This window comes from Phycodurus eques, chromosome 3 (genome assembly GCF_024500275.1).
Source record: "Phycodurus eques isolate BA_2022a chromosome 3, UOR_Pequ_1.1, whole genome shotgun sequence".
NCBI lineage: Eukaryota > Metazoa > Chordata > Actinopteri > Syngnathiformes > Syngnathidae > Phycodurus > Phycodurus eques.
In genome coordinates, this window is record NC_084527.1 from 11,907,467 (window position 1) to 11,925,718 (window position 18,252).

Genomic DNA, 18,252 nt, shown 5'->3' on the forward strand with positions numbered 1-18,252 from the left:
CGGAGGTGGCGCAACAGGAACCCTTCATACCGATAGCGATTTAAAAATATGTACAAGTAAATAATTGTGGTTTGTGATACGATACAATAGTTATAAATTTAAGTGTAAATGCCCATAATAAGAAAAATCAGTCAATAAGAAAAATACAATTGTTGTAGTAGTCCGTGAACAAACTAGCGTTTCAAGAAAGCGGAAGTGGATACTGTAACCATTATGGCGGCCTCCGTGGCATCTTGTGGCAACGTGATAGCTCGTTATGACCTAACTTTTGGTTCACCTATATAATCGACTTTAATATCCTCTCATTTCAAACATCTCTATTTAGCCTGTATTTACAACCACTGGACAGGTCTTTTAAAAGGTGAGAATGACCAAGTGGTGATTTAGTAGCGAATGTGGAATTGCTCGTGTGCTAACTAAACTGGTTTGTTGCGCACGTTGATACTCGTCTTCTAGTTTTGTTTTCAAAATTCTATCGTAATATTCATTTAAAGAGCGTTTTTTTAAACACATTAAGTTCGTCATACTTATTAAATAATTGGTGGCAGTCTACATCCGTGCTATGTCATCACTTAAAGTTGTAAAATATCTTATTGTGCAACAAGATAAAAATATTTCTTAGCTAGGTTAATTAGGGTAAAATATGTTGCTATCATTTTTATGTATCTGGTAAGTATTTTATGCCATATTTAAAAATATATTTATAAAGCGTGACCATTTGCCATATTATAGTCGATGACTGGACCAGGGTTCATGATCCATCTGCATCACATTTGACCCAACCTGTTAACTTTACAATGCTGTACCAGGTAGAGTATTTTATGACCAAAAGGAACCACACACGTGGAGATGGCTTCATTCAAACCTACAAAAATTCCAGTTTATCCCAAACTTGGAGAGAAAGTCACACAGGACACTCTGTATTGGAAAAACTACAAGGTGAGTGTCTCCAAGTCTGTTAAATAGGCAAGGGAACAAAATAAAAATGTTCCATATTTGTGTTTGTTTGGTTCTTAGTTGTGAAAGGTCTGTTTATTTTTATTTTTTTGTCATCAACAGGCTCCAGTTCAAATAAAAGAATTTGGATCAGTCACAAACATCGACTTCTCTCCTGTGGCCCCACATAACTTTGCTGTGACAGCATTTACACGAGTATGAAGGCTTGTTTTCCAAAATGTACCTCACTTAGAGTTACAGTACCATGCTATGTAGCGTAAATTTGAATTTTTCTATTTTCCCTTCTCCCGTCAGATCCACATTTATGGTCCATTCTCCCAGGAGCCAATAAAGACATTCACACGATTTAAGGACACCGCGTTTTGCGGCAGGTTCCGTTCAGATGGCCAGTTGCTCGTGGCAGGATGTGAGGACTCCATCGTGCGGCTCTTTGATGTCAGTGGCAAGGTGGCGCTCAGGATGTTCAAAGGACACACAAAGTAGGAAATAGACTTTTAAAAAAATATTTTCATCATTTAGAATTGCCTGGTGTTGAAAAGCCGAATGATGAATTGTTGAGTGAGCCATCAACTGAATTGAATGTTGATCAAGTCTCTGAGAACATTTACAAATATATGAGTTTGGTATCTCCTGTTCGTGACAATGTGAAGATGTGTCTTATCCTCTTCTTCATTTAAATCCACTCAGGGCTGTACATGTGACAGACTTTACCTCGGATCGGTACCACATCGTCTCCGGGTCGGACGACAACACCTGTCGGCTTTGGGACATGCCCAATGCGACTGAACTCACCACCTACCAAGAACACACAGATTACATTCGCTGTGGTATCACAAGCAAACTCAATAGAGATCTCTTCATTACGGGTGAGTAAACGGAATGAAGTGACAGCAACTATACCACATGCAGAATTATTAGGCAAGTCAGTATTTTGGTCATATCACTTTTAGGCATATGTCCTACCTCCTAGCTAGATGAACTTGGGTGCTCAGTGGATTTAAGCATAGCAAGTGCTGTGTATTCGTGTAATGACTGTGGGTATGGCCTAAGGAGATCAATACCAGATATGAAGGTGTGCGTAATTATTAGGCAGCTTCTTTTCTTTTGGGCCAAAAAAGAGATTTAACTGACTCTGAAAAGTAAAAAAATTATCCAAAGTCTCTTAGAGGGATAAGGCACTCTTGAAATATCAATGATATTGGGGCTTGATCTCAGAACCACCAAACATTTTGTTGCAAATACTCAACAAGGTTGGAAGAAATATGTTGAGGGAAAAAGATGCAAATTAACAGCCAAGGATTTGCGAAGAATCAACGGGGAAGCCAGGAACGCATTAGCTTCAAGTTCTGTCATATTTCAGAACTGTAACCTACCTGGAATACCTCCAAAGTACAAGGTGTTCAGTAGACTTTACGCCGATCTGATCGGTGATTATCGGTATTGGCCGATAATTAGCATTTTATGCTGATCGGCTTTCATGTCATAATTCGCAGATCCGATCAATGACGTCATCGATCGGATCGGCTTTCATGTCATAATTCGCCGATCCGATCAATGACGTCATCGATCGGCTCCGCACAAGACATTTAACTCTGCGTCTTAGTCACGTATGAATCCAAAAGATTGTTTATTTTTAGCCTTGTCGCGTGTCTTGTTGCACAGTACTGTAACTATCTGACGGCCAATAAAGTTTTTTCAATCTTGTCTGTGAAAAAACACGTCGGTGTGGGACTATTTTCCAGTGTCTCAGACAAACAACACGTAAGTTATTTGCAGTTTATCAAACGGACAAACTCTGGACAACACCCGTCCATATAGCTGGGACAGTGAGAAAGTTAGCGTAAGCATGCCATTAACAGTTTTTATTAAAGTAATTTAATTGAAATAAAGTAATTTAATTACAGTAAGTTAGCACCCATTATTTCTGTCATGTTGTAATGTTGATTTGACGTAAATCCATGTGAGTGGCCTATCCTTGAATCCCCCTTAGAGGTCTTTGATGTTTTAACTTTTGTCTAAAATGCTAGAGAATAATTTGAGCTGGGATGGCAACCCTTGTGAGGATAAGCTGAACAGAAAATGGATGGATGGATGCATACAGTATACAGTACACAAGTATATACAATAAATGAACAAGTGATGTAAATAGACACATTGCGCCATGTTGTGATTGGATCGGTTATCGTTTTTTTAAAACTTGATGGGTGATCGGCCCCAAAAATCCTGATCGTGTAAAGCCTAGTGTTCAGAGACAGCCAAAGCAAGAAAAGCTGAAAAAAGACCACTACTGAACAAGACACTCAAGCTGAAGTGTCTAGACTGGGCCAAGAAATATCTGAAGACAGATTTCTCAAAGGTTTTCTCGTGACATCAGTCAATAGTGACTCGACGGACCAGATGCATGGGCCCGTGGCTGGATCACTAAGGGGCGCAGAGCTCCATTTCGACTCGAATGCCAGCAAAGCGGAGGAGGGATACAGTTATGGGCTGGTATTGTCAAAGATGATCTGGTTGGACCTTTTCGGGTTGAAGATGAGCTCAAAATAGATCTCACAAGCATTCTGTCAGTTTTTAGAAGACATTTCAGGGAGTGGTACAGGAAAAAAGGGACAGGTGGTTATATTGGTCACTTATTTATATAACTATAAATCAATTTCTATTGAAACCTTTCGAGTTTTTATAATTCTTCTTCATTTAGTTGTGTAATAATTCAGCACACCAATAGTTGCCTCATAATTGTCTGCGACATTCTCCCAAGAAAGCCTAAACCTTCACCTTTACTTTCTTAAACATTCTGGTTTGAGGTTTATTTCATTTTTGGATTCATCTAAAGCACTGTAGTTGGTGATTAATAAAAATGATCCCCAAAAATAAGACTTTCCTAATAATTCTGCACACGGTGTACAGCATGATGACAAGTGCAAAATGTGACTTTTTAAAATGTTTTTAATTAAATTCCCCTCAGGATCATACGACCACACACTTAAACTGTTTGATGCCAGAGTGGATAAGTCTGTAATGACTATGGACCATGGCCAGCCAGTGGAAGGTTTGCTTCTATATCCTTCTGAGGGACTCCTCATTTCAGCAGGTATGTGATGGTTATCTCAAAAGCAATGGAACTTTGAATTGTAGATTGCTTTCGTCCCTGTTAATAAATGATGCAAGGCCCGTAACTGTTTTTAATTGGAACAGCACGGTTAAAGTCATATTTAATCAAATGGCTAAAGTCATATTTAATCGAGTGGGTAATAGGGCTGGGGGACAAATAGATTTTATCGATTAATCTGAGTTTGCTTGCACTAACTAACATGGCTGAGAACAGAGAGGAGCTAGTTTACAAAAGCACAGTTAATGTTGTCAAGTTAGTGACTGACCCCTGCAGTGACTATTTTTTCTAAAACCTAATTAGCAACTTTAATTCCCTCTAAGAAACAGAAACATGAGTGGAATAATTTTCACATTGTTTCCATATGACAAAGGAGCCCGGTGGAAGTCAATACATTTACACAATTTGTACATTGCAAAAGCAGTGATTTATCATGAAAAACTTTGACCCGAGGTATGTTCTTCTAGGACGCAAATATTTTGCCGAAGTTCACCTTGCCTCGCCGTAAAATTCCATGGGAGAAATGATGGGTGATGTAGAGTTACGCAAAAGTAATTATTTGATTGCTCTCCTGAGCACTAAAACGGCAATTAACGGATCACAAAAATGGCGAATAACGTATTTGCAAATACCAATCCGTTATAATGTCGAGGTTCAATGTCTGTTATTTTTTGTGAAAATTGATGCAAGTTAATGCTGAGAAAACATTTGCTGAAACAAAAACAGTTTCATAGCTGGTTTGGTATCATGAGAAATAAAGCAAATCCCAAAAGGAGGGAAAAATAAGAAGCTAAACTTGTTTTGAATGTCATTGTCATTTGCTTTTTTTTTACGCATAGGGGAAAAAACATTTTAAAATAGGAAATCAAATTTTTGTGAAAAAAGATTTTACTTGAAGGATGTCTTTCCCAGCCCGATAACTGAGATGTTGGGCAGCCGCAATCAAGGTCTTTATAAATCACTTTTCAAATCCATAACCACACTTTTATGTGGCTTTTCCAGGGGGGCGCTACGTCAAAGTCTGGGATCTGCTGAAAGGCGGCCAGCCCCTGGTGTCACTGAGGAACCATCACAAAACTGTCACCTGTGTGTGTCTGAGCAGCAGTGGCCAAAGGTTGCTTTCAGCCTCCCTGGACAGGTACGTAAACGACAAGTTACGTCGTTAAGCCTGTCTTGATGTTGACATATTTATGCATTTTTTGCCCACACTGATCTTATGATATGATCATCACTGATCTTCAGGCATGTGAAAGTGTACAACACAACCAACTACAAAGTGGTGCACAACTTTGACTATGCTACCTCCATTCTCAGTCTGGCTTTGGCTGTAAGGAAAACAACCCTTCATCTTTAATTCACACCTGTACAACCTGTTAGCTTAAAAATAATCATGTGATTTTTATTTTATTTTTTTATTTTGTCTTTACAGCCAGACGATGAGACTATTGCTGTGGGTATGACCAACGGTATCCTGAGCATTAAACACAGGAAAACCCCTGAGGAGTCAAATGAACTGTCAGGCCAACACAGGCGACGACCGGCATATCGTGTGTTTGTGAAAGGGAAGAACTACATCCCAAAACAAGTAAACTTTATTGGCATGCTGTGGTCCTTTTGTCCCTATTTACGATTATTTAATTACAGAAGCTTTGGGTAAATGGTTTAACACAGGTTTAAGTTGCAGATTTATATTAAGATTATTTTTTTTTTTGCTTTTGACAGGAGCTACTAATCAACAGTTTTTTTGTGTTTGTTTTTGTCCCCCACCAGGATGATTATCTTGTCAGTAAGCCTGTGAAACAGCATTTGGAAAAATATGACAAACAGCTGAAGAAATTCAATGTTTCCAAGGCTTTGGATGTAGCTCTGGAGGTATTTTCAGACCAATGTCTTTCAGATCACTGTCAGTCTGTATTTGAGTCAAATACATTTAAAAAAAAAAAGTTTACTTTGTTTGCAGTCATGGACGAGACGAAAGAAGCCGGAAATTCCCGTCGCTGTTATAAAGGAGTTGGATCGAAGAGGAACTTTGAAAAACGCGTTAGCGGGACGGGATGAACAGGAAGTGTCTCGGTTACTCCACTTTATAATTGGGTGAGATTTAATGTTGACTTCATGCAGACACAACATATATCAGGTTGCTTTATTCCTTAATCTGCATTTGTATTTGCCAACGACAGTCACAACAATGTCCGTATGTCTTGAATACATGCAGGTAATTGTTTAGGATTAAAGTGTAGATTTTAGTATGATCATTACCGTATTAACTGAACGATTGAGTGGCTACCAGTCCAGGGTGTACCGGTCCCCCCACCGCTCCAGTGTCACCCACAACCCTAATGAGGACAAGCACTATAGAAAATGGATGGGTAGATGGATTATCATATTATCTCATTGTGGCTTCCGCTCTGATAGAAGCCGTTTCCCAATTAACTCATTCTCTGTTTAGCTGTTTTCAAAGCAGATGTCCCCATATTGCCAGGTGTTTAAGAGCATTTTGACTGATCTTTAAAGACCAACAGAATATTGTTCTGTGCCAATATAATTACCTAACCTACCAAAAGAGTGGACTCACTCTTTTCACTTATTGTCACTCTATTCCCTGTGCACTCTACTGCATGTAAACTGACACATAAAACAAAAGGGAATAAATCGTTGTTTATTGAAACCCCAAAATGTTTAACCAGACCACATAATTCCGTCTAACAAATGGCTGCTAGCTTAATGTTAATGCTAAACTCCATAGACAGGCTAATGGAAATCATCATCCATTTTACGGTAATTGTAAACCTTCAAGTAACTGCTACTTTAACACCAACGGAGCAGGAACACACACACACACACGGTGCATACAAAAATAATCTAGGAGACGATTAATCAAATGCCGGCACGGTGGACGACTGGTTAGCACATCTGCCTCCCAGTTCTGGGGACCGGGTTTCAAATCCTGGCCCCGCCTGTGTGGAGTTTGCATCTTCTCCCCGTGCCTGGGTGGGTTTTCTCCGGGCACTCCGGTTTCCTCCCACATCCCAAAAAAATGAGTGGTAATGTTGATTGAAGACTCTAAATTGCCCGTAGGTGTGAATGTGAGTGCGAATGGTTGCTTGTTTCTATGTGCCCTGCGATTGGCTGGCGACCGGTTCAGGGTGTACCCCGCCTTTCGCCCGAAGTTTGCTGAGATAGGCTCCAGCAGCCCGTGACCCTAGTGAGGATAAGCGGTAAAGCAAATTGATGGATGGATTAATCAAATAATTTGATTTAAAAAATCTAAGCAAAATCTTTGTCCTGAAACTTCGCTGTGATATTTTCTATCACTGACGAATGTTACTGCAGACACACCCCATTCCGTATAGAAATAAATTGGCGGTGATGGTCATAAGCTTGGAGGAAAGACTGTGTAAAAGAGAGAGAATGTCCAATGTTTGGGATCATTTCACACTTAGAAAAAAGATGAAATGCAATTTGTGTACTGCAGAACAGAACTATCGTGCCACAACAGGCCATGTGCGATCGCCAACACAAGCTATTGAATTGAAGTTAGCTAGTTTACTGGAGTCTACCGCCGCAAGTTAGAATATATTGTAATGCCACCACAAGTGGCCAAGGATAGACACAGCTGCCGGTGCACTTTCAAGTTGCTTTTTAGAACAAAAGGTAACAAAAGAAGCCCAAAATAATAATAGGAATTATGCATTACAGTTAACAGTATACAGCGCTTAAAAGCACATTTAGACATGAGCTTCTACGGCCACAACAGATTCCCATGCACTTATTCAACATGCAGACTGGTTAACGGTTAACATGATACAATACTGAAGGTGCACAACTCAAAATTTTGACTTACGGAAGTATTTCTTTAATTATTTTAACTAACAAGAAAATGTTCTTATGTCTGTAAGTAGGGGAGTGCCTATATATCAGAACTGTCGGTAAACAGAATCCTATCACGTCAATGAAGGCCCTATAAAGGGATAAAGCAGGAATATCCACCTCTTAATTTTCTCCAGGAACGTGGTTGACCCCAGGTTCGCTCCCATTCTCGTCGTAGCAGCTGAGATGATCCTGGACATTTATCGGTCGGTCATTGGCCAGTCGTCCGTCGTGGACCGGCAACTTTTGCGTCTCCAGGATCTGCTGGAGAGAGAAATCGACTACCAGCAAGACCTCCTGGAAGTGCTCGGTATGTTGGACACTGTGTTTGCCTCCCGCCTCCCGAGGAAGGAGGTGCCGTGCCCGGGTGTCGACAGACCCAATGGCTTGACCGAGGGAGAGGCAAGTACCTCTCGACCTCAGCTCCAAGCCACTTGATGTACTCTAGGATAAATTGCAACCCTTCAAAGGTTGTATAAAAAAAAATCCCATCAGACTGCCTTGCCCCATGAGACAGGCAGACGTTTGGTTCATGTTTCAGGAGATCCTTCAAACACTCACATTTAATAAAATGTGTATTCATGAATGAAGTTTCTCTGAAAAAAAAATCAAGGTGTTTTTTATTGGCTTGTACTTTGAAATGTTAAATGTATGAGTGTGCACTTGTCAATGGCTGTATGATGTTTTCCTAATTGTAATGGATTGACAAATGTTTAGGAGGAAGACGCATAAACCTTTAATATTGGAACTTTCTCAGTGTCATTCTGATTTGCCCACAGTGATTAAAATATTTTAGAACTGGCATTGGACATTAACCTTCCCCACAGCTACTACATATGTAACCTGCACAATAAAAAAACTACCTTCCAAGATTGTGAAAGCTTGATCCTACTATCAACAAAAATCCATGATTCTGAAAACGTTTTCCCCCATTAATGTGACCCATAACATGTACAACTAAATTATTTTTAAGTCGAAATAGGAAAGAATGTGGTTGCACAAGTGTGCACACCCTCATGACTTGGGGATGGGTCTGTGTTCAGAACTAACAAATCACTTTCAAACTCATGTTAAATGGGAGACAGTACACACACCTCCCAACATTTAAAGTGCCTCTGATTAACTCCAAATAAATGTTCAGATGTTTTTCCAGGCTTTTCCTGGCATTTTTCCCCCTTCTAGCAGAAGCCTGAAAGTTTTGTGCCTAAACTACTGCTATGCTACCACCGCTATGCTTCACTGTAGTTATGGTGTTCTTTCGGTGATGAGCAGTGTTGCATTTGTGTCAAACATAGGCCTTTGGAATTATGACCAAAAAGTTCAACCTTGATTTCATCGAACCATAACAAAATCTCCTCAACGTGGGAAAATGTAAAATATAAAAAAAAATAAGTCATGTTAGTGATGGGAAAGGTTTTGAAATTATGGCTTGGTCTCTGTTTTTACATTACATACATATTTTCATAAGACAAAATATCATTTGATATACCAAAATACAAACATTTAAAGACAAGTGCACCGTTTTGAAGGTTTACATAAAAGACAGACATGTTACAATTACAGTGAAAAAATAAACTGTAGGCCATCATTACAAATTAATAACATGAAAAACACTTAAGTATGACGGTAAATGGGCGTTTCTTGTCGTATATCTGGTGTGGCGTAAACCGAGAAGCCTGTACTGTACTGCACTTCCGTTATACCTGCAGTAACAGCTCTTTCCGTTAGAGGTCGCTGCTACCCAAACTGGTTTAATTTATACTAGCGAGGAAGTGTCAATCTCCGCCGCTGTTCAGAAGAGAGGAGGATGTCCGCCTCGTTCGCTCTGTGTGCTTACGCCACTCCCCCCTTTAAATAGCAACCACGCCGAATAAACTTGTAGTTATTTACTGCGCCGTGTGAATTATTAGCAGTTGAATGGAGCTGAGGCAGGCGTACTTGTGTTTGTTGAGGTGAAGCGGACTGTCGTTTTTCCTCCCTCGGGATATTTTGTTCTCACCAATACCAAGGTAAGTACATCCATTTTTAAAATATTTTATTTTTATTTTTTTGTAAAGCTAACTGCTTAGTTTTGCTTAATTTGATTTGCTTGGGGAAACAAAGTCGGGATAGTTGCTCAAAAAACAAGTTGAATAAAGAAAAATTTTTGGGGGAAGGTTCTAATATAGGAAAGTGCTAATTACTCAGCCCACTGACAATAATTTTATCATTTTGCTGAAAATCATAGCACGTCATGTAGTTTTACTCTTTATATTGCCTTTGCTGTGCAGTCAATGTTACATACAATTAAGTTGTGCAGAGATAAAGCTTTTCCTCATCAGTATGACTAAAACGGATCTTAACCTTGCCGGATTTAAAAAAAAAAAAAAAAAATTCCCATTGTAGATGTATGATGAATGGACGATGGAGAATAAGTATATTTAGCCAAGCATGGCATATTTAATAAGGAGCTGGAGGAGGAGGTCACATCAGTTTCACTTAGCCAACAGCAAGTATAATACTGCACATCAACTGTGACTATGGATACAATGGCTCTCAACACAGTTAACAAAGACTGAGAAATTGCTTTTTAACTATTTTGGACAGATTTAAAACAACACAATACTGGGTAAAAGTTCAATGTCGCCGTTCGATTTGCAGTGTTATTTCAGTCTGTGTTTTAAAACAGTACAGAAACATAGAAAGTATGTTTACAGCATTAACCACAAAAAGAGATATGTATCCCATGTTACAGTGTATGCAAAACTAATATGCAAATATGCCCATTTTCATCCATACCGCTACCGCTTATCCTCACTAGGGTCACAGGCGTGCTGGCGCCCATTTCAGCTAACTGGTCGATAGGCGGTGTATACCCTGAACTGGTTGCCAGCCAATTGCAGGGCACATATAGACAAACAGTCATTCACACTCACATGCACACCTATGGACAATTTAGAGTAATCAATTAACATGCATGTTTTTTGCAATGTGGGAGGAAACCACAGTACCCAGAGAAAACCCACACAGGCACGGGGAGTACATGCAAACTCCACACAGGTGAGGCCGGATTTGAACGCAGGTCCTCAGAACTGTGAGGCAGATGATAAAGTGGAACGGATTGGATAACGACACATGACAAGGGCTCTTGTCATGTGTCGTAAACCCATAGATTTATGATCACATTTAAGTGAATAATTAACTCTTCACTTTCTTTTTCTCACGCTGCTTTTAAACAACCCTGCAGTGATACCCATGTACACACCAAATGTACACACTAATAGAAGGGAGGTGCCAGTGTAAGCAATTTCGCAGGTAAAACATTTTCAATAATACGGATGTTCTCTATATGAACAAGTGGAATGGATTGGGTAAGGACACAATACAAGGGCTCTCGACCTTACACTATGAAATGAAAGGAAACCTATCGATTTATGATCATATCAGTGAATAATGATAGGTTAGGTACTTATTTATTAATTTAAACTCTTTTTTTTTCTGGCCACTTCATATTGAATTTGTTGGTACATTTCTGTAAAAACAAAACAAACAAAAAAAGTAACTGCCATTTTCTTCCAGCTGGTGCAGTTTATGATGGAGCTGAGTAGAAGGAAAGTCCCTCTTTATGTGAGTATGTCCTCCAATTTGCAGCATCGATGTTAAGAATATGTATTTTAGATAATAGAACAAGAGAACAAAACTAAACCCAAAGCCCTTTTCCGGGACTTTACTGTTTTATCTAAACTTCTCTCGAGCAGAGGTCATGAAATAATATCACACGACAATTGAGTACATGAAGTTGTTTGTTTTGTTCTTTGCAACGGTCATTGAGGTTGAAATATTTTTATGCTGTGATCATGCAGAGACCTTCATTCAGCTTTCAATAAGTCATACTGTATATGTCTTATGAATCGCAGTTTCTTTGGAAAAATAACCATCAGTCAGTGCCACAATGAATAACAGCATAGCATCGTTTACCTAACTCGCAAATCAGTAACCATGTGGTTCATTCACAATTCCAGTTTTTTTTATTTGTATTTTAGTTACTCACAGTTAGGATGGAAAGGAACATTTATTTGCCGTGATTTTGACATATGTGTATCCCATCAATGTTTTCAGGGTAAATATTTTTCACCCTTCACCTTGCTTGATCCTAAAAGTGTACATACTGTAAATATTAATGTGAAGATCAAAGAGGTGGGGTATTTCTTACACTGTATTCACTCCATTGAATCCCTTTAACGTTTGTTCATGTTGCTTTCTTTGTCATACTGAGGTCACTGCAAGGCTACACAAATATATATATACCACATCTTGTTTAAAACAGTGAAGGATATACTGCTTGTTTTCCAATGAGTCAGATCTTATGCTACAATGTCATCATTAAAGTGGAGAGTGATGTCTTAATCTAGTATCGCATTACAAAAATTTGCACGATTTTCTAAGTGGGAAAGAAAAAAAATATGTTTTGTTTTGTTATACCAGATTGTTTTTATTTGTTTTAAATTGATGAAATAAAGTATTTAATACAGTATAAAAAGATTCTCAGTGTGGTATGAGTACTGCTAGTTAGTGGTATGTAGGCTCCCTTTCGCGGCATACAAATTAATTACTGCCTAAGTACAGTTTATTTGTAATTTACCTTTTAAGTACAATACATTTGGATTTAATCTTTATGTTCTGTTTGTTATTAAACTTTTATTTTTATACAGTTTATATTTAACTAATATGCAATACATTTTAATGGAATCATTAAGTGAAATTTGACATACAATATTAAAAAAAACAATATATATATATATATATGATCAGGATATTTTGGGCCGATCAGCGAGTTTAAATAACCACTCACCGATCTGATCACAAGATGGAGCCATGTGTCTATTTAAATGACTTGTTCATTTACTTAATTGCTCAAAAAATTATATTTACAATAAATATATCTTTGTTCATCTATTTATGCCAGTGAGGCATAGTGACAGACAAATAAAGGCTCTTCTATTAGATTAGCAAGAAGTACATACAGTAATTAATGTATCCACTTTTTGTGACATTGTTGTTTGTTGGTGTGTCGTGAGATTTTTCAATTGTAAAATATGTTCCTTGGCTCCATAAAGGTTGGAAATCACTGCTGTAGTCAGGTTATGCATTCTAATCAGTCAGGTCAAACCAACATTACAACATGACAGAAATAATGAGTGCTAACTTACTGTAATTAAATTATTGTATTGTAATTACATTACTTCACACACGCCAAAACTTTAGAGCATGGTTCGACAGAACGCCTGCGTGTTTGCTTACAACCGTTAGTCCTAGCACTAGCTTGCTAGGCTACATAAAGTTTTGTTGCCAGCTAGCGAGCCGTATCGTAATAAAAGTACATGAACATACCTCAAGCATACCTCCTTGAATTAAAGTCCTCTCTCAAGCACCGGTGACCACCAACACACATTTTTCCCCATTTAGTTCTTCTAAATAACATGACGCGATCGATTGTTGTTGTCGTGGCCGTGGTATTTGAGTTGACAAGATAAAGCCCAGTGATCATACAAAACGGGATACGGTGGTATCGGAATACAAGGTTTTATTGCAGTACTCTGACATAGTGCAATTGTGAAAGACCAAATTTGTCTTGTAGTCTGATCCACACACTACGTGTTGTCTGTCCCACACTGCCAAGGATTTAAAACATTTTTTTTTAATAACTTTATTGGCCATCAGATATTTACAGTACTACGTCAAAAGACATGCGACAAGGCTAAAAATAAACTAGCCTTTGGATTCAAATATACTGTACACGATGGCGACGCGGAGTAAATGTCTTTTTGCGGAGCCGGTCAATGACATCATTGATCGGATCGGCGAATTATGACAGTGAAGCTGATCAGCATATAATGCTAATTATCGGCTGATACCGATCAGGCCGATACTGATCTGGACGATAAGATCGGTGTAAACTCTAATACAGGGCGATTGAAAAGTAACCCCCTATTTTAAAATACTTATAATTTATTCAAATGTTGTAATATTTTTCAAAATTTGTTTAGGTATGAGTGGCCAGCCACAAGTCCTGATTTCCCACCTTGCGACTTTTTTCTGTGGGGTTGGTTAAAGAAGCATGTCAATTCTACCAAACCAACCACTTTGGAAGAACTTGAAGGGTGAATACGAGATGTTATGTCTTCCATCCCACAAATGTTCCTAGTGAAATCAGTTAATGCAAAGGTTCCTAGTGAAATCAGTTAATGCGGTTCCCAGGCGGCTTGAGAAACTGGTGGCTAATGCTGGTGCCCATATCGTATTTTAAATAAAACTCCATGCAATACACTTTCTTCTCATGTTCATTTCTTGTAAGAATTATAGTTCAGAAATAAATTACAAGTACTTAAAAACAGGGAGTTACGTTATATATATATATATATATATATATATATATATATATGGCGACACAAATGTTTTTTAGGTGGCACTTTGTGTAAAAGGTTTGAGAACCACTGCAGTAGCACGTCAATGATCGAACATTCTGGGATGCTGCCAGCTTCTGATTTGTTTAGATTGGCTATTTTGGCTACACCCGTTATACTAATGAGGAGGAGGGCTAAAGAAAATTGATAGATGGATTGTAAGGTGAAGTTGATTTGCATTGCTGCTTCTACAATTTACTTAGTGTCACATAAGTGTAAAAATAATTCAACTACCGTATTTTCACAACCATAAGGCGCACCGTATTAAAAGGTGCAGTCTCAGTTACAGGGTGTATTTCAGTATTTAACACATACATAAGGCGCACCGTATTATTGGGCGCAGGCATTGTAAAACATATGCTATCTTAAAACATACAGTAGCATGCATGCATGCTAAAACAATGTTTTTAAAAAGGCAGTGGGAGCAAAACTGAGTTCGGTTGTACTTTATTGAAGTATTTAACAATGTACTCACGTTATTTTTTGATGAATCCTCATCCACAAATCCATCAAAGTCCGTCATCTGTATCCGAAATGAACAGCTGGGCAAGTGCTCAAATGAACAGCTGGGCAAGTGCTCAAATGAACAGCTGGGCAAGTGCTCCATCAAACACGCCAGGTTCCCTCTCATCATTGTCAGAGTCAGTCTCGTTGCCGTGCGGCTCCTCAGAAATGATGCCGGCTTTTACGAAAGCTCGAACAACAGTGCAAGCATCCACAATCCATTCACAAATTGTGGCGTAACTCGCCCGGCGCTGCCTCCTAGTCTTAGTAAAGCTGTGTTCGCCATCTGTCATCCATCGCTCCCACACTGCTCGCAACTTCACTTTGAGCGCCCTGTTTATACCCATGTCCAGCGGTTGGAGTTCCTTCGTCAAGCCTACCGGAATGATGGCAAACTCCGAGTTATTGCACTTAGTCGAATGGTGAGTGTAGAGATGCTTCTCCCGGCTGTTCTTTGCTCATTAATCCATTGCTCGAGTTGGTCTTCCAACTCGAGCTTGTTTCCGCGGAAACTCATTTTAATTCAGGTAAGTGAATCCGGAACGTGTGTTTCCAGATTATAAAAACAGGTGATACCGCCCCATTTCTGTGCGTGAGAATTTGGATCATCTCTTTTAGACATGCAGTACCAATGCATGGAATAATATGAATGAAAGAAAGAAAATAGGAGACAACTGGAAACACTTTGTGAATCCCACGCTCTCTTACCACTTAATGCTAATATTCCATGTACACTGTCTTTCAAGGTCGTCCTTATAATTGGTGCTTTTGCCTTGGCTTCTGTCCTCTAGCCTGTCTTATTTTCTGCTACTATGCTTCCCAGAATAATTCACACACTATCTGCTCTATTGAGGCCACAGTTTGATATCTTTTGTAGTAGATTTATTCTCCCCTGTGCAACTGGTGTGGGCTGCTGCAGTCCGACACAAGAGAACGGCTCAGGATGATGTTACTCAGCTAAATGATAAATTGTCCCATTAGTGTCCATTATCTCATTCTCTGCTTGTAAACATCTGAAATATCTTTTATGCCTTTTTTATTTTTATCATACAATTGTAATTATATGTAGACATAATTTCAGAAAATATTCTCCAATGGCAGATTCCTCTTTTAAGATCAATTATTGATAATTGGTTGATTAATGCACTGGTAGCCTAGTAGTCCAACACATTCTCCAATGGCAGCAACCAATGTCTATGCTACAGTTTGTATTACTGAATTCCAATTTTCAGACAATATTAGCCAACACATCATTAGCCATCGGCCAAATATTTTAAATTATGTTGATAATTTCTTAACCTTTTACTTTTTTTCTGCAATCATCAATCCAGTCATCCCTTGCCATGTCGCGGTTCACTTTTCATGGTGTGACAGTATCACAGATTTTTAAATCATATGCATCTAATTTTAATTTTTTTTTCTAATGAAAAAAAGTGATCATTTTTCTTCACAGACTCATTTTGCTGTAGGCTCACATATGAATAAGCTCGAGCCAGGAGTAAAGAATGCAAAAAAGATGGAGAATGTCCAAAGTTTGAGATCATTTCACACTTAAAAAAAGAAGATAAAGTGCAATAAATCTACTGGAATTGGCTTACACAACTGCACATGTACGATTAAGTAAACATCTTTGGCTAATTTAATATAGACTACTACTGCTTGTTAGAGCAAATTGCTATCCCTCCACAGGCGGTCAGTGATAGTCACAGCTGCCGGGGCACTTTCAATCGCTTTACTGAACAAAGGGTAGTAAAATAAACACATATCGAGCGCATTCATAGGTCACAACTAATGCCCTGAGGCACTAAACACTCAGACTGGCTAACGGTTAGCCAGTTAATAGCCACCCACTATCCTGAGGCCAACAACAGCCAACTCTGCACTCTCATTCGCTAACTCCCATGTCACTCAACAGGCAACGCACCACTTTTTAAAGCCACACACACAGTCACAGACACTGCAGTGTAGAATGTGAGGATGGCGACCCCAAGTGCACAAAAAAAATTCCTGTACCTCACGTGCATGTTTTGTATTGGTATTTAGCAAAATCCTTGTTTATGCAATCACTCGAATAATCGATAGGGTGATCGGTAGACTAATCGAATCTAAAAATATTCCATAGCCCCAGCCCTAAAAGTAAGGGTTTGTAAGAATATGTAAAATATTTATAAGAGTTTGGGGAAGGTCATAAAGATTAAATACAATATATACATTATATGAATGTTACTGCAAGGACTTTCATCTATTGTGGGGTAGATGTGGAATGTAAAAGCTGTGATAAACGGGGGTCTACTGTATTTGTATTGCTTCACTATACTTAAATTGCCTGCAGGTATACCAATGACCCATATTTAAAAGAACTCAACACACGCCTCCTAATTGAGGACTTCCAGTCTAAAGAGAGTGCCATAGATATATTGTTTCTTCCACATTTGACATTTTGAGGGTCCGATCAATCTCTATCTCTGCGATATGATTCTGCTCTAATTCACTTGCTCCTTCCTCAGATCAAGCGTCCAAAGTGTTCTGGGCTGTTGTGATCAGTGCAGGTCTTTGTGGCAGACACTAAAAAGGCATTCCTGTTTTTATTGAGGGGTAGCTTTTATTGTACCCTCAAGAGAAAATCTGCTGAGAGATTTAGTGTACCACTCAAATATTTACAAATCTCCACTAGAAAAAAATCCCTGCTTTAAATTAACCTATATTTCACACACATAAATCCTTCTAGTTACCATTGTCTTTCAACTTTTTTTTTTCTTTTTTTACCTTAGGGTCAGGCTAAGGTGTTTGCATTATTGGAGGGACTGGATTCCATGCTGGAAGATGGCGAAGTCTTCATTGTTCTGGAAGGATCCACGCTGGTCCATGTCACCAGGGCTCAAAGTGATGTCATGCTCTGCTTCATAGTGCCTGGTATGTGTCCTGTGTGTCCTCATTCATTTTCCATACCGCATATCCTTACTAACGTCACAGGCGTGCTGGAGCCTATTCTAGCTGACTGGGCGAGAACCTGAACTGGTTGTCAGCCAATCGGAGGGTGTAATTGTACTATGGAACCGCAAATTCCAACGCAAGCCATTTTGTGACACTGATTGACTTCCAAGTTGTTGTAATGCGTAAATAGTGAGTAAATCAAATTAATTAATTTGTTAGAGGCGAAAACAGCAGTTGGCCAAAATAAGGACTTTGATAGCTTGGTCTCAGACACAGAGAAGGCCCTGCAGGAGTTTGTTTTAAAGAAGTGTATTTCAATTAGAAAATAATATTTTATTTATTGTTTTGTTATAATAAGAATAATAAATCATAATTTTATCGTCCATCCATCCATTTTCAACACCGCTTATCCTGGTTAGGGTCGCGGGCGCAGGA

At 38.8% G+C, this 18,252-nt stretch overlaps 2 protein-coding genes across 3 annotated transcripts in view; both read left to right on the forward strand.

Annotated features, from left to right (window-relative positions):
- Positions 1-11: 11 nt before the first annotated feature.
- On the forward strand, positions 12-8,798 carry utp15 (UTP15 small subunit processome component). 2 transcript variants are annotated; one of them, XM_061672074.1, is made up of 12 exons: positions 12-361; positions 733-939; positions 1,060-1,152; positions 1,252-1,436; positions 1,645-1,823; positions 3,923-4,048; positions 5,069-5,204; positions 5,309-5,393; positions 5,496-5,651; positions 5,837-5,938; positions 6,027-6,160; positions 8,074-8,798. In XM_061672074.1, exons 2-12 carry the CDS (start codon positions 850-852, stop codon positions 8,372-8,374), a joined length of 1,587 nt encoding a protein of 528 aa, XP_061528058.1. In that variant the 5' UTR covers positions 12-361; positions 733-849; the 3' UTR covers positions 8,375-8,798. The 2 variants fall into 2 exon arrangements, with proteins under 2 accessions (XP_061528058.1, XP_061528057.1); XM_061672073.1 differs by having other exon boundaries at positions 13-361; positions 810-939.
- A 937-nt stretch (positions 8,799-9,735) lies between these two features.
- LOC133399984 (rho guanine nucleotide exchange factor 28-like) overlaps positions 9,736-18,252 on the forward strand; it is a 51,459-nt gene continuing 42,942 nt past the window's right edge. Inside the window, 3 exon segments of the mRNA XM_061672077.1 lie at positions 9,736-9,945; positions 11,495-11,542; positions 17,655-17,796. Coding sequence (XP_061528061.1) covers positions 11,507-11,542; positions 17,655-17,796 — 178 coding nt within the window. The 5' untranslated portion in view covers positions 9,736-9,945; positions 11,495-11,506.